Source organism: Suncus etruscus, chromosome 13 (genome assembly GCF_024139225.1).
Source record: "Suncus etruscus isolate mSunEtr1 chromosome 13, mSunEtr1.pri.cur, whole genome shotgun sequence".
NCBI lineage: Eukaryota > Metazoa > Chordata > Mammalia > Eulipotyphla > Soricidae > Suncus > Suncus etruscus.
The window spans coordinates 32341231-32366649 of record NC_064860.1 but is presented as its reverse complement, the minus strand read 5'-3'; the positions used below and the strand labels follow the sequence as shown (position 1 = coordinate 32366649).

The 25419-nt window shown below is 41.7% G+C and overlaps 1 protein-coding gene across 1 annotated transcript in view; it reads left to right on the top strand.

The window, feature by feature from the left end:
- ARHGAP31 (Rho GTPase activating protein 31) overlaps positions 1-25419 on the top strand; it is a 149065-nt gene that overhangs the window by 96658 nt on the left and 26988 nt on the right. The window contains exons 3-7 of the mRNA XM_049785946.1: positions 2533-2677; positions 15033-15115; positions 16696-16803; positions 17410-17552; positions 23696-23894. Coding sequence (XP_049641903.1) covers positions 2533-2677; positions 15033-15115; positions 16696-16803; positions 17410-17552; positions 23696-23894 — 678 coding nt within the window. The remainder of the gene's footprint in view (positions 1-2532; positions 2678-15032; positions 15116-16695; positions 16804-17409; positions 17553-23695; positions 23895-25419) is intronic.

Sequence of the window (25419 nt, the reverse complement as noted above, 5' to 3'; positions counted from 1 at the left end):
TCCCCCGGTGTCCCATATGGTCCCCCAAGCCAGGAGCGACTTCTGAGCGCATAGCCAGGAGTAACCCCTGAGCATTACCGGGTGTGGCCCAAAAATAAAAACAAAAAACAAAAAACAAAATTAAGAGATCAGTAACTTTCATACATCACACATATGTGTAGTGTGTTTTATATTTATATGAAATAAAATAAATACTATCTATAGTATTATATGTACTATAGAACATATAATGATCATATAAAAAGTATGTATGAAGCCTGCTCTTCAAGCCCATTTTCTTTCCCTTGAACACATATATAGCTTGCTTGTCTCTATGTTCATTTGTTAGTTTGTTTGCCTATTTTCATTCTGGATAAGCCTACGTTCTCTCTTGAATATACACTTCTCCCTTTACATCTTTCTACATAAGTTTAAAAAAAATTATACAGGCCAGTATACAGCAAGTAGGGCATTTGCATTACACATGACTGACCAGGGTTTGATCGTCAGCATCCTATGTGATCCCCTGAGTACAGATATAAATAATTCCTAAGTGCAGAGAGAGCTAGGATTAAGTTCTAAGCACAGCTGGGTGTAGCCCAAAAGTGGAAAAAAAAAGGGGGGGGCCTGAGAGCATGGAGGTAAGGCATTTGCCTTGTATGCAGGACAGTGGTTTGAATCCCAGCATCCCATATGGTCCCCTGAGCCTGCCAGAGCGATTTCTGAGCTTAGAGCCAGGATTAACCCCTGAGCGCTGCCGGGTGTGACCCAAAAACCAAAAATAAAATAAAATAAAAAACTGGAAAAAATAAAAAGAAGGTATAAAAGTATATTTCAGAGGTAAGCAGTGGTGATAAATTTTTCTATGTCAAAAGAAATAGATTTATATGTCTTTTTTCACTCTTCAACATCAAAGAACATTTTATTTGTATATATTTATTATATGTTCTTTATAGAACTTTAAAACTATAAAAATGTTCCAGGTCTGTCCTGGGTCAGCCACATGCAAGGCAAACCCCCTACCGTTATGCTATCATTCTGCCCTCAAAATATTCTTATTAAATTACTGATATTTACAATTTCACAGATAGTAAGATAATTTGTTGTTATTTTCTATTTTATACTTCTTGTGGATCCTGACAAAGATGAAGTAAAATTTGTGAAACAAAAGGCGAGGAGAGAGAGAGAGAGAAAATACACTATATCATAGTTGGTATGAAGGGACAATAGGGCAGTGGCTAATTCCTTTTCATTTAAAAGTTGACCTTGACCTTGAAAAGGGAAATTTTTCTCTAAAGAGATCATTATCATGCATTAGATTGCTTTTATTCTGACCTATTTTTTTTTTTAAATGACAGGCGCCAGAGTGATATTACAATGGGTAGTCTTTTGGAACAATCCCCCAAAAGAAGCCAGAATTAATCTGAGCACCACATGCTTATGGATTTATGAGACTATTGAATGGTATTATTTTCAAGGCTGCCCTGAGGGTCTTTCCAGTTCAGACAGCATCCAGGACTCCTCTGCCCTTGATAAAGAAGAACAGACAGCTGCTAGATTGTTGTTTATTTTTGTTCTGTTTTGTCTTGTTTTTAGGAATTGGGAGTAAGGCTTAGGACACACCTGACAAGGTTTACTTTAGCACTGTACTCAGTGATCACTCCTGTGCTATTGGGAGACTATACATGATACTAGGGGATTTAAACTGGGTTGATTACCTGCATGGCTAGCACTTGAATCTCTATAATAATCTCTAATATTTGAAATGTTTCTAATGGTTGAGAGTTCGATTGGCCTTGTCAACTACTTGACTGAGACTAACTGAATACTCTAAAGAAGCCTAATTTCTCTTTTTATATTAAAACTTAAATTTTTACCTCCTAAATGTATAATGCTTGAGGCATTATATGCATGTTAGCCTTATTAGGAATGGATTTTAAATGATAAAAGATATCTGACTTCTTTTAATATTCCCAGATACTCCAGTAGAAATGAAAAAATTATTTATAAGCTCATTTATCCTATGAGAGTCATTATCAGGTAGCCTGAAAATTTTTACAAATGAGTTTTTATAAGTTTTTACAATCTTATAGATGAGTAAATTTAGCATATAAGATATAGCTGATTACGATTTTTAAATCTTGAGTTTGGCCTTCAGGTTGATATGAACTTATAGTGATGAATGATAATAGTCTATCTTCTCCAAGAAAGAGACCTGAAAAAGACATTTCAACAGACTGTTTTTGCATATTGTTTTAGTAATTTTACCACTGTTCAGTACTGAGACTTTGGTCCTCATGCCATGAAAAATCCATCTGTGAAAGAGCATTATGTCTTTATAATCAGAGTGGCTTTTGGCAGGGAGGATTCAGACCTTGAAGTAGATGTCTTCCCAGGCTTCCTTACCCAGGGTAGGAAGGTCTTTTTGAATAAAGGTCAAAAATACCGTCAGATCAGCAATTTAGGGTCTTTTTACCCCTAAGCAGCCAAGTAGCTGCTGACATGGAACACATGTTCCCAGGGATTGTTATGTCTCTGTCTGTGTTGTTTCAGGCAAGAGTTTGGCTCAGATCAATGTCCAGATCTGACAAGAGAAGTGTACCTCCAGGATATCCACTGTGTGGGCTCACTCTGCAAGCTCTACTTTAGGGAACTGCCCAACCCCCTCTTGACTTATGAGCTCTATGAGAAATTCACGGTAAGTGTTTGGATTTTCATCATGGTTACTGATTTGCATAGGTGGGCCAATGAGAGTTTCAGCACTGAAAAAACAATAATACTCCCTCTGCAGATGGTTGACATTATCTTAGTGTGGGATGGAAGTATGATGAGATGGTGAAGAAAGCAGGGTAATGAAGCTGTTTGCTAAATTTTTTTTTCTGAAAATTTTGGAACCATGTTTGTTTGCTTTAAAAGCTGGAGACATTATCTCCATATTTATTTAAATAAATTTACCTCATAATATAGGGAGCAGCAAAGTAATTCGACCACGGTCACAATGAAGAACAGGAACCTGAAACTTCAGGTGTTATTATACCCATTGCTAGTTGGTTCATGTGGGTGGGCAACATCCTTCTCTGGGATTAATCCTGGCTCTGCACTCAAAAATTACACCTGATGCTCAAAGAACATATTGGATGAGAAACTAACCCAGGTTGGCTGTGTGCAAGGCATGCACCCTAGCCACTGTAACTTCTCTCCACTCTCATTTTTGCCAGGTGATCTCTCCTGGCAGGCTCAAGGGACCATATGGGATGCTGAGATTCGAACCACCGTCCTTCTGCATGCAAGGCAAATGCCTTACCTCAATGTTATCTCTCTGGCCCCTGGGTGATTCCTTCTGAGGGCTGAGGAGGCAAGTAGTGGGGGGAGAGTGAGAGAGAGAGAGAGAGAGAGAGAGAGAGAGAGAGAGAGAGAGAAGAGGGCTGGAGAGATAGCACAGCAATAAGGCATTTGCCTTGCATGCAGCTGATCCAGGATTGCCTGTGGTTCGAATCCGGACATCCCATATAGTCCCCATGCCTGCCAGGAGCGAGTTCTGAGCGCAGAGCCAGGAATAACCCCTGAGCACTGCCGGGTGTGACCACACACACACACCCTCCCAAAACAAAGAGAGAGAGAAAAGAAAATGGAATTCATGAGAGGACAGAAAGTTTGAAAGAAAATTTGATTGGGAAAATATTTTTTAAAAAGAATGTTCAATCATACAGGGAAACACTCAATGATAGTTGACGATAAAAGCAGACACGCAATTGTATAGTAGTATACTAAATGATTAAAAATATCACAAGATTATTCTGATAGGCTAGATTTGAATGCTTCCTGTCTAGATCCACTCCCTGACATTGAATGGTTCTCTGAGCACTATTAGAAGCAACAATCAAACAACAGAAAGTCACTTGCACTCATGCATTCTCATATGTTGCCTCAAAACCAAAGAATTATTTAAAGTTAGCATGTATTTTAGTGATAAGATTACACGCATGCCTGATAATGCCCAGAGAGTACACATATACTTACAGTGCCAGGTATTGAACTGGGGCCTCTCACAATGAAAAGTATGCACTTCAGGGGCTGGAGAGATAGCATGGAGGTAAGACGTTTGCTTTCAGATCATGACTGTACTATCTGTAATTACTCTGGACTCACAGAATTAAGATTCATGAAAATAAGAGCTTCAAGGCAGGAAAGAGAGCATGGAGGTATGGCATTTGCCTTGAATGCAGAAGGACGGTGGTTCAAATCCCGGCATTCCATATGATCCCCTGTGCTTGCCAGGAGCGATTTCTGAGCATAGAGCCAGCAGTAACCCCTGAGCGCTGCTGGATATGAGCCAAAAAAACAAAAACAGAAACAGAAAAGCATCCACTTCAACCCTTTGAACTTTCTCCCCAACCCTCCCCTCCCTTTATGTACTGTTATTTTCAAAATCTTATCCACTAAAAAATGAAGACAAAGGGATGGAGAGAGCACAGCTGTAGAGCGTTTGCCTTGCAAGCAGCAGACCCAGGACCAAAGGTGGTTCGAATCCCGTCATCCCATATGGTCCCCCATGCCTGCCAGGAGTGATTTCTGAGCCAGGAGTAAGCCCTGAGCACCGCTGGGTGTGGCCCAAAAACCAAAAAAAAAAAAAAAATTAATGAAGACAAACACAACTAAAATTTGGGCATAATTGTTGGCCACCAGCCTATCAGATGATATGAAAGTGACAGTGGTTAGTACCCATGTCATAGCAATCTCAGGCAAGTGGCAATGAGCGACCACTTGAGGATCTGAGTCATTCATAATAGCAGCCACTAACAATGGAACTGAAGAAGCCTTTTCTGGGGACCAGGACAAAAGTTTGTAGTAGGCTTCGTGGTTCCACTAATCACTATCCCCTAAGTGTTTCTTCATTTTAAAAGCCATCATGGAAAACTTCAGGTAACAAGTAAGTATTTTTCCTCAGTCTTTTTATTCTTTGCATAATGTTTTTTTTGTCGTTTGTTTTTTCTAAATCAGAACAGTTGTATTGCAAAACATTAAAGCACTACAGGTAAGTATAAAAGAGCAAATGTAAACTGCCTAAAATGCCACACCTCTGGCATATATGCTAAAATGTTATGATGTTATAGCATGATGTTATAAAACCTCACGCTCTCTCTCCCTATCACTACTACTTTTGCTTCTCAGTTTTCAGTAATGTTGTTTTGTTCATCTACAGCACAGCATTGTGAAAACCATTCCCTGTGAATATATTCAGAGACACTTTTAATAGTGTTCTCTCATATTTACCATGATTTCTGAAAACAGTTTTTTATTGATAGACATTTAGACTTTTCTCAACACTGCTTGCTTTCTTTCTTCTTCCTTCCCACCTCTAAAAAATTTGCGAGAAACTGCAAAAAATAAAATCAAATAAATGAAATGGACTGGAGAGCTAATTTAGCAGGTTAGATACTTACCTTGCATTTGGGCAACCCATGTTTGATCTCCAGCTCTCCATGAGTACAGAACTAGAAGTAACCCTAAGAGCAGCTGGTGTGACCCAAACACCATTGCAAAAAGACAGATTTCTCCATCTTGTTTATTTATAAAATTGATTTTCTCCAACATTTTTTCTTTGCAAATCTATTTGTTTTTCTATGATACTGTCCTTTCACTGTTTTATATTTATCCCTCAAGTTTCTGTATCAAAAAAAAATTTTTTTTTGGTTTTCGGGTCATACCCGGCAGCGCTCAGGGATTACTCCTGGCTCTACGCTCAGCAATCCCTTCTGACAGGCTCAGGGAACCATATGGGATGCCAGGATTCGAAGCACTGTCCTTTTGCATGTAAGGCAAACACCCTACCTCCATGCTATCTCTCCGGCGCCCTGTATCAAATATTTTAATGTGATTTTTAAATTTCTTTGTGATTGTTAGCACACCATATGGCCCCCTGAAAACCACCAAGAGCAGCTCTGTGTGAGAATAAAGAGGGGGAGGAGGAAAGATGGTTACATTTTTAAACATTATTTTTATTTAATTATTTTATTTTATTTTTAATTTTTTGTTTTTGGGCCACCCCGGAAGCACTCAGGGGTTACTTCTGGCTCTCTGTTCTCAGAAATTAGGGGACCATATGGAATGCCGGGATTCGAAATTGGGTCCATCCAGGGTTGGCTGCATGCAAGGCAAGCGCCCTACCACTGTGCTATCGTTCCAGCCCCTAAACATTATTTTCTTGAAAGTCCTATCCAGTGTTCCAACTATTCATCTCCTGACCCCTTGTAAAACACTCCTATTTGGGCCCGGAGAGATAGCACAGCGGCATTTGCCTTGCAAGCAGCCGATCCAGGACCAAAGGTGGTTGGTTCGAATCCCGGTGTCCCATATGGTCCCCCGTGCCTGCCAGGAGCTATTTCTGAGCAGACCGCCAGAAGTAACCCCTGAGCATCGCCGGGTGTGGCCCAAAAACAAAAAACAACAACAAAAAACAAAACAAAAAAAAAACAAACACTCCTATTTTATTTTCTATTTTTAAACTCTTATCAACAAAGCTAAAGTAGGATAATACCTAAAAAGAATAACAAAATTAGAAAAATATTAATTAATTTTAATATGGTGGCTACGATTTATTGAGTGCTTATGATATAACAAAGTTATCAAAAGTACTATTTCATTTACCATACAAAGAGAAGAAGGTTTTACTGTCTCTTTTACAGATGAGTAAGTTAAAGCCCAGAGACACTCCTACCTGGGGTCATAAACTAATAAATGGATGTGAAGATTTTATTTTCTGTCTCAGAACTACCACACTATTTTAAAAATAGGGTTAATAGCATTTAAATAGACCCAGATATTAAATAACTTAATATGATACAGAGAAAGCATCCCAAACTAATGAAGGAACAATTCTATAAACAATGTGAGGGAAATTTGGCTCAACGTAGGGAAAGAGGGAAGAGTCAAGTTACATTCTCTGTTTATAGATTTCAGGGTGGAGAAGGGCTTTCCAACCACAAGAGCAAAAGAGGGGAAAGAAAATCACCAAAGACAACTTTAATAAATTAAACTATAAATGACTTTTTAAAAAATAATACTGTGAAAATATTAAAGGGCACATGAGAAACTATAAAAAACATTTACAATAAAGATAGGAGAAGGACTGGAGTGATGGCACAACAGATAAGGTGTTTGTCTTGCTTGTGACCCACCCAGTTTGATCCCCGCCACCATATATGGTTCCCTGAGCCTGCTAGAAATTATCCCTGAGTACAGAGCCAGTAGTAAGCCCTGACTACTGCTAGGTGTGGCTCATAAAAAGCCAGGAGAGTGATAAAATATAACTGTATAAAACACTTATCTATACAGAAAACTAATAAAACATAATGCCTCATAATTCACAGGAGGAATGACTATACCTATTTAAAAATTATAGCTGTATTAGAAGTATACATTTGCTTATTTAAAAAAACTTTTTGGAGGGTCGGAGAGGTAGCAAAGCGGCAGGGCATTTGCCTTGCATGACGAAGGATGGTGGTTCGAATCCCGGCATCACCTGGCATGGCCAAAAACCCAAATAAATAAATAAATAAACAAATTTCAAAAGTCTAACATCAATGCACTGAACCAAAATCAAGCTGTTGGTTGGGCCTTACTCATTGAAGAGGTTCTAGTGGGAACCATTCCTCACCTCTTCCAGCTTCTGGTGGCTTCTTGTTTTTCTGTCTCTGTCCCTGTGCTCACTTGCTTCCACTTTTGAATCTGTGTCAAACCTCAAATCTCTACATTTCTCCTTTAGAAATGCTTGCTATAGAGAACATTTACGGCCCACTAGGATAATCCAGAATAACCTCCTCACCTCAGGAGTCTTAAATCTTATTAAATCTATATAGGTTCTCTTCCCAATTTGTCACACTTACAGTTCCCAAAGATTAGGGCTGGATGCCATTCTTAGCAATTATTTAGCCTGTAACATTACATTCTCTTTTAATATGAAAGAAAATCTTTATTTTAGATGAAAATCCAGTTTGGTTGGATTCAGTTAGCTAATGTTATTACACCCAAAATAGTAAAAATTACTGGCTCAATATTTTTAGAGAAGTCAGTATTAAATTTTTGTTTTGTTTTGTTTTGGGGCCACACTCAGCTGTGCTCAGGACTTAGCTCTGTGCTGAGGCATCACTCTTGGTGGGTCTCAGGGTACCTTATGGGGTGCTGGAAATAGAAATCAGGTACTCCGTGTGCAAGGCAAGTGCCTTATCTGCTGTACTATCTCTCTGGCCAAAAATCTATATCCAATTTCATTTTGTTACTTTTGGCTGCATCTGGTGATGCTCAGGAGTTACTTCTAGTTCTGCACTCAGGAGTCACTCCTGACAGGCACAGGGGACATATGAGATGCCGGGATCAAACCCAGGTTAGTCACTGCAAGGCAAATGTCTTACCACTGTGTTATCACTCCAGCCTCTATATTCTATTTTGATTGAATTTTTTTCTTAGTATCTGTCTTTATTAATGTATTGGCTTACCATTTTCTTCATTAAATGGTAAGCTTCCTGAGAACAAGAAGTGTGCTCTTTTGTTCATTAGTTTGTTTCTTTTTCTGCTCCCCAACCACTGGAAAATGTGACTAGTGCTTGCTAAGCATTCCTTGGCAGATTTTTTAACCCACACACATCATTTGAAATGTTGCTTGGGCTGGATAAGTAGTATGTGGCAACAGGCAAAATCAGGCCAGCTGTGACATTGACATGGTTGCCATGGAGGTGGTGGCCAACTGCTCAGTTTTCAAGGAACACCCCTAGTTTTAACCCTGGAAATTCCAGGTGTCGGGAAACTCTTCAATCTTAGGCAAACCCAGATGAACTGTCATCCTGCCAAAGTTGAGGAGAGCTTCTTTAATAGCACTGGTATTCCCTTGCAATGAAGCACCTTCAGAGAACACTATCCCGGAAGAGTGTATGTTTGGCGTTTTCCAAAGCAAAGCAAAACAAACAAAACATGAACTTAATCACTTATTCATGTCTTTTTCACTTATTTCATTCAACAAATACCTATTGGGCATCTAATACATATTCTTGGTAAGCACCATTTATTCCAGTTGTTGGAAATTTAATAGTGAAAAAGACAGATTTAAAAAACAAACTCAGGGGTCAAAGCGATAGCACAGTGGTAGGGTGTTTGCCTTGCACACAGCTGACCCTGGACAGACCTCGGCTCGATCCCCTGCCATCACATACGGTCCCCCAAGCCAGGAGCAATTTCTGAGTGCATAGCCAGGAGTAACCTCTCAGCGTCACCAGGTGTGGCCCCAAAACAAAACAAAAACAACAACAACAAAAAAACAAATAAAAAACAAACTCAGAATCTTACACTCATGAAATTTAAACTTATGATCTAAGGAAGGAGATGATAATAAATTAACAGAGTACAGCTGGGAGGGTGCTTGCCTTCAGTAGCTGACCTGAATTAGATCTCTAGCATCACTCGTGGTCCTCCAAGCTTCACCAGGAGTGATTTTTGAGTACAGAGCCAGGAGTGGGTCTCAAGCAAGCTGAGTGTGGCCCAAAAACAAACCAAAAATTTAATACTGACTTCTCTAAAAATATCAAGCCAGTGAGTGGGGAGTGGTCCAAAAATGAAAACCAAAGCAAAACAAACAAACAAAAAAAGCACAGCTCTGTAATGAGAACCATGAATAAGTATTATTTTAAAAATATAAACTAATGCAGAATACAAGAGAGACAATGACAAAGATTGCTATTTTTGGTAGGATACTCAAAGTCTTTCCATGAGATGATATTTGAACAGAAAAAAGGGTGGAGCAAGGGAGTGAATGTGTAAATATCTAGAAGCAGTGCCAGAAAGAAACAGCAGGTGCAAAGAAAGGTTCTAGGAAGGGGCAAGCTAAGCTGGCTCTAGGGAGTGTGTGGAGGCCAAGATAATCCACATAGACCTATCAAAGAGAGAAAATATGAGTATCAGGGAATCTGCAGGTGGGCCAGGTCACGACGCACATTCTGGCATTTATTTCCACTGGGGTGACAAAGACTAGGACTGTTGTCTCTGAACAGTTGCAGTTCTGCAGTTGGAAGATGAACTTTTTTCTCTGTATCCCTTTGGATGCCTTGCTTTTTAAAAGCATGACAATTATTCACGTAATAAAGATAGCTTTAGAAAATGTTTTAAAATAGGGCCTGAGAGATAGCATGGATGTAGGGTGTTAGCCTTGCATGCAGAAGGATGGTGGTTCGAATCCCAGTATCGCATATGGTCCCCCAAGCCTGCCAGGAGCGATTTCTGAGTGTAGAGCCAGGAATAACCCCTGAACGCTACTGGGTGTGACCCCCCAAAAAAAAAGTTTTAAAATAATAGATGAAAAGCAGAACTCAAAAACTAAACTGCTAGAGGCTGGAGAGATAGCACGGCAATAGGGCATTTGCCTTGCATACAGCCGACCCAGGATGAACCTGAGTTTGATTCCCAGCATCCCATATGGTCCCCCGAGCCTGCCAAGTGCGATTTCTGAGCGCAGAGCCAGGAGGAACCCCTGAACGCCACTGGGTGTGCCTCCCGCCCCCAAATAAAACTGATTTGCTGCTAGGGTTGAGTGGGAGAGTGTGCTCTGGCAGTGGGATGCAGGGATAGGAGTGCTGCTGGGAAAAGACTAGAAAGAGGGCTTCCCCCGAGAGATAATACAGTGTTAGGCTGGTTGCCTTGCATGCAGCCTAATTGGATTCAATCTTCAGCATCCTATATGGTCACCAAAGTACCACCAAGAGCGATTCCTGAGTGCAGTACCAGGAAAAGGCCAGGGCACTTCCAGGTATGGTTCCCCCTTCCCCCAATTTTTGTTTTTTTAAAGAAAAAGGGCTTCACTGGAGAGGAGCTAACAGTCCTCAAGAAGAGAATAGTGTAAAAGAATGATAGTCATAGGTTCATCTAGCTAAAGATTTAACTATCTTTATGGTTTGGCTAATGTTGCATGGAACTCAGGTTGTTTTTAGCTATGTCTCCCCATAATCCCATGATGGATTCTGTCATCCACATGGGGGAACAGAAAGAAAAGCAACGTTATATCTGGCCAACTGCCTCCAAGAAGAAACAGGAAAATTGAAAGGGCTTCTGACTAGGACAGGGTACCATGGGTAGAATTTGTAAATAATGAAATAAACTTAATCCCAAGTGGGACCTGCAGGCACCAGGGGATGAGCCAGCTTTGTTTCTCAGAGAAAGAAGATGACTAAGAGCTTCCTAAAATATTGAAAGTACTTTCCATGAGGACTGCTCTGTTGACCTACACCTTTATTCTACAGATGCATTTTTGTAAAGGGTGGGGTGGAGAATGGGGTGTCTTAGCACAGCTTTGCAAAGATCCTTCCAGCTTTGCAAAGAAATATCAGCCTCTCCCTCTCCCCTGTTTGCAGAGTAGAAGTGGGAGGGTAAGAGCTACATTCCCCTGCAAAAATAAAACCCCACAAGTTTTCTCCAGAGCTGCATTTTCTTATTCCTTTTAGCAGGCTTTTCTTGCAGTGGTTTTGATAAATCCACTTTTTTTTTTTAATTTTGGGCCGCACCCGGTGATGCTCAGAGGTTGCTTCTGGCTATGCGCTCAGAAATCGCTCCTGGCTTGAGGGACCCTATGGGATGCTGGGGGTCCTGGTTAAGAATTCAGGAATCAGGGCCCAGAGAGATAGCACAGCGGCGTTTGCCTTGCAAGCAGCCGATCCAGGACCAAAGGTGGTTGGTTCGAATTCCGGTGTCCCATATGGTCCCCCGTGCCTGCCAGGAGCTGTTTCTGAGCAGACAGCCAGGAGTCACCCCTGAGCTCAGCCAGGTGTAACCCAAAAACAAAAACAAAAACAAACCAAAAAAAAGAATTCAGGAATCAATCTTGGCAATGTTCAGGGGACCATCTGGGGTGCTGGAAATCAAACCCTGTCAGTAACATGGAAAACAAGTGCCTTACCCACTGTAATATCTCTTTAGCCCCCAATCAATTTCTTTTCTAAATGACAGTTCCTAAGAAGAGAGCAGAGGTGCTCCTCTCTCTGCTACATTCTCTTCTTGCCCTCGATCTCTACATCCTGCATGTCAAAGATGCAGCAAAGTCCTTGTTCAGCCAACCGAGTTAATGGTTCAATGTGAGGGTCTGAGGATATAGCGTTGATCAGGGCTTGCAGTGTCGGGAACCGACAGGGCTACATATTGCTGGGTTCAGGTGTTTCCAAGACCATATCTGGCAGTGCTCATGTTGCTGGGGTTCAAACCAAGACCCATGCACACAAAGCTTGACCCCCAGCCCCTGACCACTGTGCCATATCACTTGTCTCTGAAATTACTTTTTGTTTTATGCTAATTTTTGGTGACACTCAGGGTTTACTCCTGGCTATGCACTCAGAAATCACTCCTGGCTTGGGGGACTATACAGGACACTGGGTGATTGAACCTCGGTCCGTCCTAGGCTAGCGCCGACAAGGCAGACACCTTATCATTCTGCACTGCTCTGGCCCCTTCATGCAAATTTTTTTCTTTATTTTTTTTCTTGGAGTAAGGAGAAGGAGAAGAGAACGAGGAGAAGGAGGAAAGGAAGAGGAGGAAGAAAATGAGGAGAGGGAGATGGAAAAGAAAAGAGAGAAAGGAAAGGAGGAGAAAGAGGAGGAAGACAATGAGGAGGAAGAGGAGAGGGAGATGGAAGAGGAGAAGAGGAGGAGGAGGAAATGAAGAGGAGAAAGGAGGAAGAAAAAGAGGAAGATGGAGAAGAGAAAGAGAAGGAAAGGAAGAGAAGAAAGAGGAGGAAGAAAAGAGGAGGAGGAGAGGGAAATGGAGAAGGAGAAGAGGGAAGGAAGAAAAGAAGGAAAGGAGAAAGACTCCATGCAAATTTAAAGCAAAATCACAGCATCAGAAGGAAATACAAGATGATATAAATTACAGATGCCTGTGCATTCAAATCATAAAGATGGGGCTGGAATAAGAGTACAGAGGCTAAGGCATATACCTTGCAAATGCAGTCTGGGTGGAATTCAATCCCTGTCATCTATGTTGTTCTCCAAATACTGCCAGGAGTAATCCCTGAGAAACAGGGCCATCAGCAAACCCTGAGCACCACTGGGGGTGTGCCTCCAAAACCACACACCAAAAAAAAATCATAAAGATGAAAGTGAATTTAAGAATCCCTTTAAAAATCTTAATCTGGGTGGGGTCGCACGAGTTATATGAAGACGAAAGAACTCGTGCAGCTGTAGCTAAGATTTGTACATTTTTCAGAATGATATTTCATATGTTGGATATAAGGAAACATGGTAAGAAAATAATGGCCAAAGGCAACAGAGCCTGAGAAACAGTTCTACAGAACTGAATTTATCAGGGTGGAGTACAGGCGGGGGAGGGTTGGCTGAGGTGGGGACACTGTGATGGAGGGTGTGTTGCTGGAACATAGCATGCATGAAACCCTATCATGAACAGCATTGCAAGTCATGGTGCTTAAACTTTAAAGTCAGTCATTTAACCCAACTATGAACATTTTTGTAACCATGGTGCTTAAATAAATAAGTTATAAAAAAAAACTAAAGTCAGGGCCCGGAGAGATAGCACAGCGGCGTTTGCCTTGCAAGCAGTCGATCCAGGACCAAAGGTGGTTGGTTCGAATCCCGGTGTCCCATTTGGTCCCCCGTGCCTGCCTGGAGCTATTTCTGAGCAGACAGACAGGAGTAACCCCTGAGCACTGCCGGGTGTGGCCCAAAAACCAACCAACCAAACAAACAAACAAAAAAACTAAAGTCAGTCATTTATAATATATTAAAATTGTATCTCATTAGGGGCCAGAGAGATTAAATAAAGTCAATCATTTATCATTTAAAATATATTAAAATTGTGCTTTATTAGGGGCTGAAGTGATAGAACAGAAGCAAGGCATTTGCCTTGCATGTGACCGACCCAGGACAGACCCAGGTTCAATCCCCGATATCCTATGTGATCCCCCAAAGGCTTGGGGTCAGGAGTAATCCCTGAGCGCTTCTGGGTATGACCCCAAAACAAACCAAAAAAAAAAACAACAAACGTGTACCTCATTAAAACAGATGTGATTATCATTGAATATAGGTGCCTCTCATGCTGATGGTTTCCATGTACTCAGGCATAGTGCTAGGAGGTAGTGCCAGTGAGACATGTCAGGATAGGGGTGAGGGGATGGGTGAAGGGAATAAATACACCAGGGTTTTCTGGGTTGTGCAAAATGCCCAGGAAAAAGGGAGATGAGAGTGGTTTAGCTATGATGACACTGCCTTTGTTGATGTCCCCTTCTCTTCATGAGGATCCTGAGTTGAGGAAACATTATACCCACACAGGAAATAACCAGAGACAAGTACTGAATGGCTGCCTACTGGCTGGCCCTGAACTCTGATTGACCAAGAAGGTACATCTTGCTGCTCTTTGTCACCTAGGACAGGCAATCACACAGCAGCAGAGTCATGAAAGAGTCCAGTTAGGTGTAATGTGAGGGGTTGCAGTCAAGAAGACAGCTGAATGAGGAAATATGTAGCCCCTGTCACTTGTCTCTTATATTTGTCTTTCTTAATGAGTTTCAGTGACTCTCCATACAAATCATGCTTCTATACCAGACACTTGTAGAATGAATGGGGAGCTGAGTCATCCACATGCGAGCTTCCTATTTTATGCTTCATATCCTGAAGCCTCAGATTTTTGAAGTTTGTTTCATACTAGAAATTTATGCATTTGGGGTTGGAGGGATAGCACAGTGCTTAAAGAAGCACTTAGGTAGACAAAGTGCTTGCTATTTTTCAGATGACCTTGGTTTGATTCCTGGCACCACATTGGATCTGTGAGCACTGCCCAGAGTGATCCCTGAGCACAGATCCAGGAGTGAGGTCTCAGCAACACAGAGTTCAAAAACAGATGACCCAAAACAAAGCAGCAACCAAAAATGCCATGCTGCATGACAAGATTTCTAAACATGGTTGGGAGGCTGTAGGACAAGAGGCCAGAGTAAGGCCAGCAGATGCAGTGGGGATGCATCTTCTCATCACTCACTTAGCTGCTTCATTATAGCTGCTTCATTTTCTCCACAGGAGGCCGTGTCACATAGTCCTGAAGAAGGCCAGCTGGCCAGAATTCAGAATGTTATCCAGAAGCTTCCCCCATCCCATTATAGGTAAGAATCCTTGGTCTGGGGAAAAAATTTACAGTCTTTCAGTATGATGTCATGCCAGAAAGGAGCTAACTTGACAATGGCTTTCCCTTGGACCTCTCTAAGGTGGGTGAAGAGGCCCCTTTACTTAGACAAGTTGCCTGACCAGAACTAGGGTATGAAGGTATCGGCCTTGTCCAGGCTCCATTCTGGACCCTCTGTGTTCACAGAGTCCTCCAAGAAGCTATGTCCATCACACAAGACAGCCTGACAGTAACTTCCTTGGTTTTCACTTGGCTTTCAACAAAGCTTGTGTGAGTCCGGGCCTCTGTCACAGGGACTCTCTGAAGCTGATAAGCATTTGACTAACTGAATGAGCTCATCAGTAGTGTGCCTACATCTTGCCCACAGTGCACTTCACTTTCCTAATATAGTTTTATCTCATTTTACTGTGTTTCCCAGAATTCCTGGTTTCTACCCATCACTTACAATGGGGAAGAACTTGATATGAAGGAATTTTCTATCGATGGTTCGTGTTATATATCCGTGGAATAAGCACTTTTGACCAGTGGCAAGTCACTTAGGAGTCACTGAGAGGGTATTTTTGGTAGGGTAGGGAAGGCACTTTGGGGCTTACTCCTGGCTCTGTAGTCAGGCATCACTCCTGATGCATTCGAGAGCTCATGGGAAGATACTGAGAGTTAAAGCCATGTGAACTGAATGCAAAGCAAGTGCTCTAGCTGTCATATTGCAGTGGCCCCTGGAAAAAAATGTTTTTAAGTTACTTAGGGACACAGCCAAGCCAGGTTCCATACCCTAGTATCCCTTATGGTCTTCTGAGCTCTCTTAAGAGTAATTCCTGAGTGCAGAGCTAGAAATAAGCCCTGAGCACTTCCAGATGTGGCTTCAAAATAAAACTAAACTAAAAAAAGGAGCTGAGATAAGAAATTATTCAAGGTCTTTTGTTCTGTTTGAGGGCCATCAGGATTACCCAATGATGTTTGGGAGACCTTGTAATTCCAGGGATTTAATTTGGGGCTTCACGTATATATTATGCACTTTGCCTTTTTGCACCCACTGAGTTGATATTTTGGGGGGTTAGGGTATCCCATATGGCAGTGCTCAAGGACTATTTCCTAGTGGTGCTGAGCAGACCATATATAGGGCTGTGAATTAACCACATGTGAGGCAAGCCCCCTACTGCAGTACTCCATGCCCCGCCTCTTGAGCTATCTTCCTGGCTGGTGTAAAGATCCTGTGAAAACAATTCTGCCTGGGTGAAGGGAGTAATGAGTGGTAATTAAAACCTAAAGCTGGGGGTGCAGTAGTTGCCTGGTTTTGACTAGTTTGTGCTCCAGAGGCTTCAGCTGACTTCCAACATGATTGTCCCCCTTCCTCACCCTGAGCCAGCATGCTTACGGCCAAGAAAATTATTTCCATCAATCTTGATATCTTCCTGACATTCCTCCAAAATTTATGAGATTGAAATATTTAGAGCCTCTTGATTCCAAACTTAGAAATTATCTCCAGATGTTGGGCTTCACAGAGGCACTGCAGTTTCTTACTTTGTCCAAATACATATAAATATATCTGAACTGTTCCAGGACCTTGGAATACCTGATTCGACACCTGGCTCACATTGCCTCATTCAGCAGCAAGACCAACATGCATGCAAGGAACTTGGCGCTGGTGTGGGCACCAAACCTCCTCAGGTAACTACTGCACAGCCCAAAGCAGCTCTGCAACCCACCAATGTGAAGGAACTGGATTCCTCCAGACTAAAGGACCTGGGAAAGCCTGTGCCACAAAGGTGGAATGTAGCAATAGAAATTTCAGTAATTCAAGCAGCCTAAACTCTACCTGATAAGCTGGGAACCTGGTTCCAAAGGTGTCAAGCTACAATTGAGATATGATTAAAGTTAGAGGGTCTGTGTGTCATCATGTCTTGAAAAAGTCTCTTATGTTTATTGATTTTTGTGAGCTTAGGTTATAATGTAAATGACTTCATAAATTATGCCCTGTCCGATAGAAAATTAAATGGGAGAGGAAAGAGATCTCAGGATGAAAAATCAATTCCTGAATAGTCATTAATCAGTGTTTATAATTTCACAATCTTTGATACCTGGTAACTGTTTTAAATTTGTTTTGTGTGTTGGGTTCACACATTTAGAGGTTCTTAAATTAGTCTGATAAAGTAAATGTAGCCTACTCATGAATAAATTGTAAACAGTTGGGAACTAGGCTTATTCATATGTCTACTTCTTTCACTGAATCACCACCAACACCCCCTCACTGAATGTGTTTCTTCCACATTTCAGATCTAAAGAGATTGAAGCCACTGGTTTTAATGGAGATGCAGCCTTCCTTGCTGTTCGGGTCCAGCAGGTGGTGATTGAGTTTATCTTGAATCATGTGGAGCAAATCTTCAATGGAGGTGCCCCTGCATCTCTGGGGAATGATGGTAATGACTTCTCCTTTCAGCCATATCCTTTTTCATACTCTAGTTTTTATTATAACACCGTGATTTACCAAGTTGTTTATAATGCAGTTGTTTCATGCATTAAATCTTCAAACACCAACCCTACCACCAGTCTGACTTTCTTTCACTAGTGTCCCCATTCTCCCACCCATCGCCATAACCTGCTTCCACGCAAGCACAGATTTACTTCATATTGGGCCAGAGCAATAGCACAGCAGTAGGGCATTTGCCTTGTACGTGCCTGACCTGGAATAAACCTAGGTTCAATCCCTAGCATTCCATATGGTACCTTGAGACTGCCAGGAGCTATTTCTGTGTGCAGAGCCAGGAGCAAACCCTGAGCACCATCAGGTGTGGCCCCAAAACAAAACAAAACATAAACAAATTTACCTAATATTATTTGATACAACACAAAAGCAATTGGAATTATCAAAACACAGGTAAATTAGAGATGATTGTTATATCTCTCCATGGTGTTACTACAGTCAGTGTCTAAAGATTTACTGGGCTATGTTTGGTGCTAGTTAAGCTGTCTATATTACAGTTTAGGCTCACTGAGGTGGGAAGATTTCTATGTAACTTTTTCATCAGAATTCCAATGATACTACTGGACTGGTATTGAGGTGTTGGGCAGCCAGGTGGTCCAGGCTTTATAGAGACAAAACAAATTTGGTGGCTCGGAAATTTGATATGATTAAGTGGCAGAGCTGGGCAGTTTCTGTCAGAGTATGTAGAAGGGGACAATTAGCTGCTGTGTTTTCTACAGAAAGGGAGAGCTGCTCCCCAACTCTTTCTGTGTATGCCACAGAGGTATCAGCCAGGACCTGGGAAGTATCAGCGACCATTATCTTCTTTTGGAACTTGGTGAAGAAGCAGGCAGTTTTTCTGCCAGGAAGATGGCATCCTGCCATATGCTTATCATCTCATTCTTCATGCTTTAGTCATGGGTGCAAGAATAAGTTGAGACGCTTGATTCTAGCTGTATGTGTGAATGCTGATGACTCAGTGTGCTGATATGTGGGTATCATGCATATACACATCTGCAGTGATGAGCAAAGGTGTGTGTGTGTGTGTGTGTGTGTGTGTGTGTGCATGTGTGTCTGGGAGGAGAGATGGGGATTCAGAGATGCTACACTTGATTTCAGCATGTGATACACTGCCTATGTGGAGAGTCCATGAATGCCATGTGACAAGCTGAAGTATTTGGTGAGGGTTATTTTGTTGTTGTCATCAAGAACTTGTAACATACTTTGACTAATAGATTTCACTTTTCCTGATATTTTAAAACTTGATTATCCCTTCACTTTAAAGTTGTTTTTTTGGAGGGGTGCACTCCCTGTCATGCTGGACAAGGTTACCCCAAGCTCTGTGCAAGAAAGTTGCTCCCAACAATGCTCAGGGAACCATACAGTGCTGGAAATCAAACCCAGGCCTCCCATGTGCAAATGGTCATGGCCAAGAACCACATCTGCAGAATACTTGTTTTATCTGATCAAAGCATTATTTTTCAAATTGGCTAACAAAACTGAGTGGGAGGGAGCCAAGTAAATCATCACAATAGTCCATTGTATTTCACATGAAATTTTGATTCCCTGGTAGAATTATTCCCTTGCCTACCCTGTTCTTAATGTGATTTATGATTTTTCTTAAAAAATAAAACATTTTATTGAGGGCCAGAGAATAGCTCAAAGGCCTGGAGTATGTGCTATACTTATGATGAGATCTGGGCTCTATTCCTGGTATCACATGGTCCCATGAGCATTGCTGGGAGCAACCTGAGATAGAATACTTAGCCATGTGTAGACCCAAACCACACCTAGGTGGCCTAAAATATATATATATTTGTATATTAGTTATATATACAATACTCATACATTGTACAACTATAACACTAAATATAAAATATTTGTATCATGTCAGAAAGAAATCTGCACACTTATGTAGTCACTCCATGTTTTCTTCTCTCCCCCTAACCCAGATTCTTTCAAACACTAATTTTTATTTTTTTCTTTTTGGTTTTTGGGCCATACCTTGTGGAGCACAGGTGTACTCCTGGCTCTATGCTCAGAAATTGCTCCTGGCAGACTTGAGGGACCATATTGGATCTTGGGAATTGAACCTGGGTCTGTCCTGGGTTGACAGTGTGCAAGGCAAATGCTCTACCACTGTGCTATCACTCCAGCCCCTCAACCATTAATTTGTTTTCTGTTTCCATTAATTTTATTTTCTCCTCATTTTATAGATAGAATTATACAAAGCATTCTCCTTGTGACTTCTTTCACTTATCTGTTGTAAAGATTTATCCATATTGTCACTTAAATAATATCTTATACCTTTTAATGGTTAGATAACATTCTCTTATACATCATACCAAGTTTTGCTTATTCAGTCATCAGTTGATGGTATAAGGACTAGATTTTCTTTTAGATAACTAAGAATAATGCTGCTTTGAAGACAGGCATGCACGTTTTATGTGAGCATATGTTCTTTGTTCTCTTGTTTATATACCTAAAAGATGTTGACCTTTCTTTACCTTTTATTTTATTTTTGTTTTGGGGAGGAACATACCCCCACTGTGTCCAGGGCTTACTCTGTTTCTGTATTCAAAGATCTCCTTGGCAGTACACATGGAATCATATTTGCTTCTGGGTATTGAATTCAGACTGATTGCATGGAATGCAAGTGACTTATCCCATCCTATCTCTTCATCCTCTTTTACCTTCTAACTCTTCCAGCTAAATAGAATTTTAATTGTAAGCTATAACACATCCTTTTATGAAAGTAAATGAGAAGTAACATGCATTCATGCATTCATCTTTTGGAGTCAAGCAGTAATTTTAGAGAGATTTATCCTTTGCCAGGAACTTTTGCAGGTGCCCACATGCAGCAAGCCCCTTGTTGACTTGCCACAGCAACTGCACAGTTACCAACCTTATTTTTCACAGGAGAAACTAGAAAGATATTGCTTTAATCACCTGTTGTTTTACATTTTAAAGTCCAAGTTACTGGGGTCAAAGAGATAGTAGAATGGTACTTGTCACAGGTAAATCCATAAACAAAAAGAATGGGGAAGCAGATGGAAGGTCTTGGTAGGTTGTGCTAATAGGTTAGGGCTGTGAGGGGATTTTGAGCATAATGCAGGAGGTTAACACTCTAGCTGCTGTGTAGAGGAGAGGCAAAAGGCTGAGAAGGCTGAAAGCAGGGAGACCAGTAAAAGAGCATGGTGGCCTGGAATGGCCTTTAGCAGTAGCAAGGGGGAAAGTGGCTGAATTTAGGATATACTTTGGAAGAAGAGTGATAAGATTTAATATAGAATATATAGAGAGTATATATAGAAGGGAGAGGGAGAGAGAGAATCAAAGAAAACTGAAACTGGGTAGTCCTATCTTTGGTACCAGGTAGGGTCTTTACTTTGCATGCAACCAACTCAGGTTCCATTCTCAGCATCCCATATAGTTCCTCAAGCCTGTCAGGAATGATTCCTGAGACCAGGGCCAGAAGTAACCCCCAAGCATTTCCAGCTGGATCTCAAAGAAACAAAACAAAACAAAAAATAGAAAGAGTAAATTTAGAGATGTCATTTATATGTAAGAGCCTAGAGGCTGGGGGAGAAGGAGGTGCTAGTCAATGTCTCCTGGTTCTGAATAGTGTTTTTCCCTTTGTACAAGTTGCTGTAGAGTGATTTGATCTTAATTAAATAAATAAAAAAATTTAAATATATAAACAAACAAAATTATCAGTTATCTAGAATCCTTTTTTTCAATCATGGTTCCCTAATGAACTTGTATCCATCTTACTGGTTGGCCTCTTAATCTTATGCCTAGACTCAATTTTTTCTTATGACTCCCATTTGATCCTGGTTGATCTAGAATCTTGGGAATGGACTGAGAATACATTAAATTTACTTTTATTGGACCTGAAAGATAGTACACTGGGTAGGACACTTGCCTTTCCTGCAGCTGACCAAAATTCAATCCCCACCCCATATGATTCCCTGAACTCTATCAGGAGTGATCCCTAAGAGCAAAGCCAATAGTAAGCCCTGATCACCACCGGTAAGGCCTAAATATATATATTTATACAGATATATTTATGTTTGCATTTTAATTAAGAAAGAAAAATGGGTTAAAGTCAGAAACTGTGGGACCGGAGAGACAGCCAGTGGTAAGGCATTTGCCTTGCATGTAGAAGGATGGCGTCCCATATGGTCCCCTGAGCCTGCTGGGGGCGATTTCTGAGCATAGAGCCAGGAGTAGACCCTGAGCACTGCCGAGTGTGACCCCCCCCCAAAAAAAAAAAGTCAGAAACTGTCCTGAAGATGCTGGAAAGATAGTACATAGGTGAGGTATTTGCCTTGCATTCCACTAAAGGGGCCATGACCTACCTGGGTTGAAGTTGAGCACTACATATGATCCTTTAGGCTACCAACTGACAGTCATGAGGACAGAGCCAGGAATAGCCTTCTGAGCACCACTGAGTGGGGTCCTAATTCCAAAGCAAATAAGCAGAAATTTAACTGAGAAGTTTTCAGGATAGTAGGTTAACTTAAGCTATCTTGCTGAATGACTGCCGAGTCATCCTTCCTAGAAACCCCTCCCCAGAGAAAGTCACACTCTGCAGAGACAAATAGTCCTATTGGAATAATTTCTGAAAATAAAATGAGTTCTATACAAAACAGTAATGGCTAGATTTCAACTCAATCTAGATTCTCTTTGAAATTCTCTTCTGAAATTATAGGTTTCCAAACTCTACAGAGGCATGCATAGACCTTTATATATTTTTTAGGTCAGAGATTTTCATTCCTTTTACTTTTTGTTTTTGGGAGATCAACCAATTTGGAGATTGAACCTAGGTTGACAGCATACAAGGCAAGCACCCTATCTGCTGTATTGTCTGTCCAATCCCATGGCTTTACTTTTTCTTTTGGTTTTTGTGAGTAGTACCCAGGGGCACTCAGGAGTTACTCCTGGCTCTGTGCTCAGAAATTGCTCCTGGCAGGCTTAGGGGGCCATATGGGATGCCAGGAATCGAATCAGGGTCTCTCAGTTGACGGCTGCATGCAAGGCAAATGCCCCTCCACAGTGCTATTGCTCCAGCCCTTTTCCTTTTATCTTTTTGGTCTGATTTTTGTTCGGGGTCACAGCCATTGGTACTTAGGAGTTATTTCTGACTCTGTACTCAGGAATCATTCTTGGCAGGGTCAGGGAACCATATGGAATGTCAGGGATTAAACCTGGGTTGGCTTCCTGCAAGGCAAGCACCTTACCCATTGTATTATCTCTCCAACTCTGACTCTACCTTCTTGATCCTGATTTTCAGTTTGATAACTCATGCTTAGCCCTGGACAGTCTGCATGGGTGTGATGCTTAGCATCTCAGGCTGTTAATCATATCCCTGCCCTCTACTCACTAGATACCATCGCACCATCACAATCAATTGGGACCACACACACATGTCCAGAAATAGCCTTATGTCACTGGTTGGTGTGGGGGTTGGGTTGAAAAATGGTCCCATATTGTCTTGGAAAGAAGAGATAATCCTGGACCTCTTGAGTCTGTCATCATTATGTCTATTTCTTTAAAAAAATGCAGGAAAGGATTAACTTGTATCACTAGAAGATAACTGAGTAATGAGTAAAAAGATATTTATCTTTTAGGGGCTAAGACAGGCTGTAAAGCATCTTTTGATTGCAGGGACATAAGCCTGGGTAATCTGAGAAAAGTACAAACTCTAACCTTAAATTGTCTTAAAACAGAGCTTCTCCAGATGTGGAGGAGAAAGGCAGTCTTTTTGCCTGAGTCCAGCTGTGACTAAACATACTTTCCCACCTGACCAAGGTACTAAGAATTTTCCAGAGGAAAAATCCGCTTCGTTATTCTACCACACAGAAAGTGTTCACTGAATGTTGATTGAATGAATGAATAAATGAGTTGTGTTTTCCTCTGGCTAGTCTGGTAGGTAGAGAGTGGTAATGGAGGAAGCTTGTTGATTTGTTGATTTCCTGTTTGCAGCCTGTTTTCCAGACCCTAGAGAAGATTGGGAATAGAGGGGCTATTGATAGGGAATCCATCTGGACCTGAAGTTAAAGCCCTTCCTATGACTGAGCTCTTCTCTTTCCTTTGTAGAAAACCGGCCCATCATGAAGAGTTTGACCTTGCCAGCCCTCTCCTTGCCCATGAAGTTGGTGAGCCTAGAAGAAGCCCAGGCCCGAAGCCTGGCAACCAACCACCCAGCTCGGAAGGAACGAAGGGAGAATAGCCTTCCTGAGATTGTTCCTCCAGTGGGCACTCTCTTCCATACTGTCCTGGAATTGCCAGACAGCAAGTAAGGGGTCTGCTTCCGAGGCTTTGAGGGCAGGAGAGAGGGGGGATAGATTCTCAGGATGATGATGGCAGCATAGGTCGGTATATAAGGGAACATTCTAGAAATGACAGTAATATCTCCACAATAGATTCTCACTATAAGACAACTGAGTACCCCAAAGTTATCTAGGATTATCTCTGCCTCCCCAGTCTCCCACTGAGAATCTCTGACTCAATGACAGTAACAGACTCAGGTTGCTGACAGGGGAACACAGTCATGACTAAAACTCCCTGCTCTTCAGCATAGCCAAAAAAGGCATGGTGCTTTCCTTTTTTTCTTTCTTGCAGTGATAGTGATCAAACCCAGGACCTCACACAAGTGAGGCAGCACTGAGCTATGTCCCTGGACCAGATTTCAAAGGAAGCTCACTAAAAAACAACAATGGCTCCTTGGCTTCCCATTACCCACTTTCCTTTAACATTACCAAAGACACTGATGCAAATGAAGGACAAGCCTCCAATAGAGTAGCTCCACACTGAGAGCTTGGTTCTAGGAGCAGGGACCCACATCCATCCTTTCCACAATGGCACAAAGTTGCTCTTTGGTGAGAGAAAGTGCTGCCATGTGGTGCGCCCGTGGGGATATTGAGGTACTCAGGCACTAAGAATACAGCTGGAATTCACCTGGCAACAGAGTTCGGTTTCTTGAAGGCCATAGCTGTGTTCTCTGGAGCCTGAGCCCCAGTGTCCTTTTCCCTAAAGCCCCAGGATTTACACTGTCCCCTGCATCAGGAAGAGTATTTGGGTGGTTTTTTTGTTATTGTTTGCATGTTTGCTTTTGGTTTGGGAGACCACTATTTGTTTCTGGTTTGAGAAATACTGTGGTGGGGGCTAGAGTACTATAGCACAGGAGTAGGGCAGTTGCCTGGCACGCAGCCAACCCAGGACGGGTCCAGGTTCGATTCCTGGCATCCCATATTGTCCCGTGAGCCTGCCAGGAGCGATTTCTGAGCTCAGAGCCAGAAGTAACCCCTGAGTATCACTGGGTGTGGCCCCAAAACAAAACAAAACAAAAAGAAATACATTGGTGATAGGAAGGTCTAGAGGAGTTTCTATTAGAGGTACTAGAAGACTACACAGTGCCAAAACTCAAACCCAGGACTCCTGCACTGCAAATTATTTGCTCCAGCCCACTGAGCTATCCCACCAGTTTGAGGAATTTGGTTTCCTTGAATACATCTCCTCTGTACCTTTAGCCACACTCCAGGGGGGCACCACTCTGTGCCACCCTGTAAAATATACCTCAATGCCAAGTGTTTGAAAGGGTTAGGTTAGATACCAAGAAACCCCGGAGCACAATGGATCTCTCCGTGGCTGCTCATAAAATGGGCTGGCAAGAGATATGGCTATTCTATGAGAATCCTACTCACGAAAGACCCTTTGCAGAATCTTCAAGTTGTAGGATTTTGTTTTGGAATTTTATGCAAGTTGTTGATTTTACCAAAGCCAGAGCTGGGCAAGGCTCAGGTGGTGACCCCTAGTGGTGC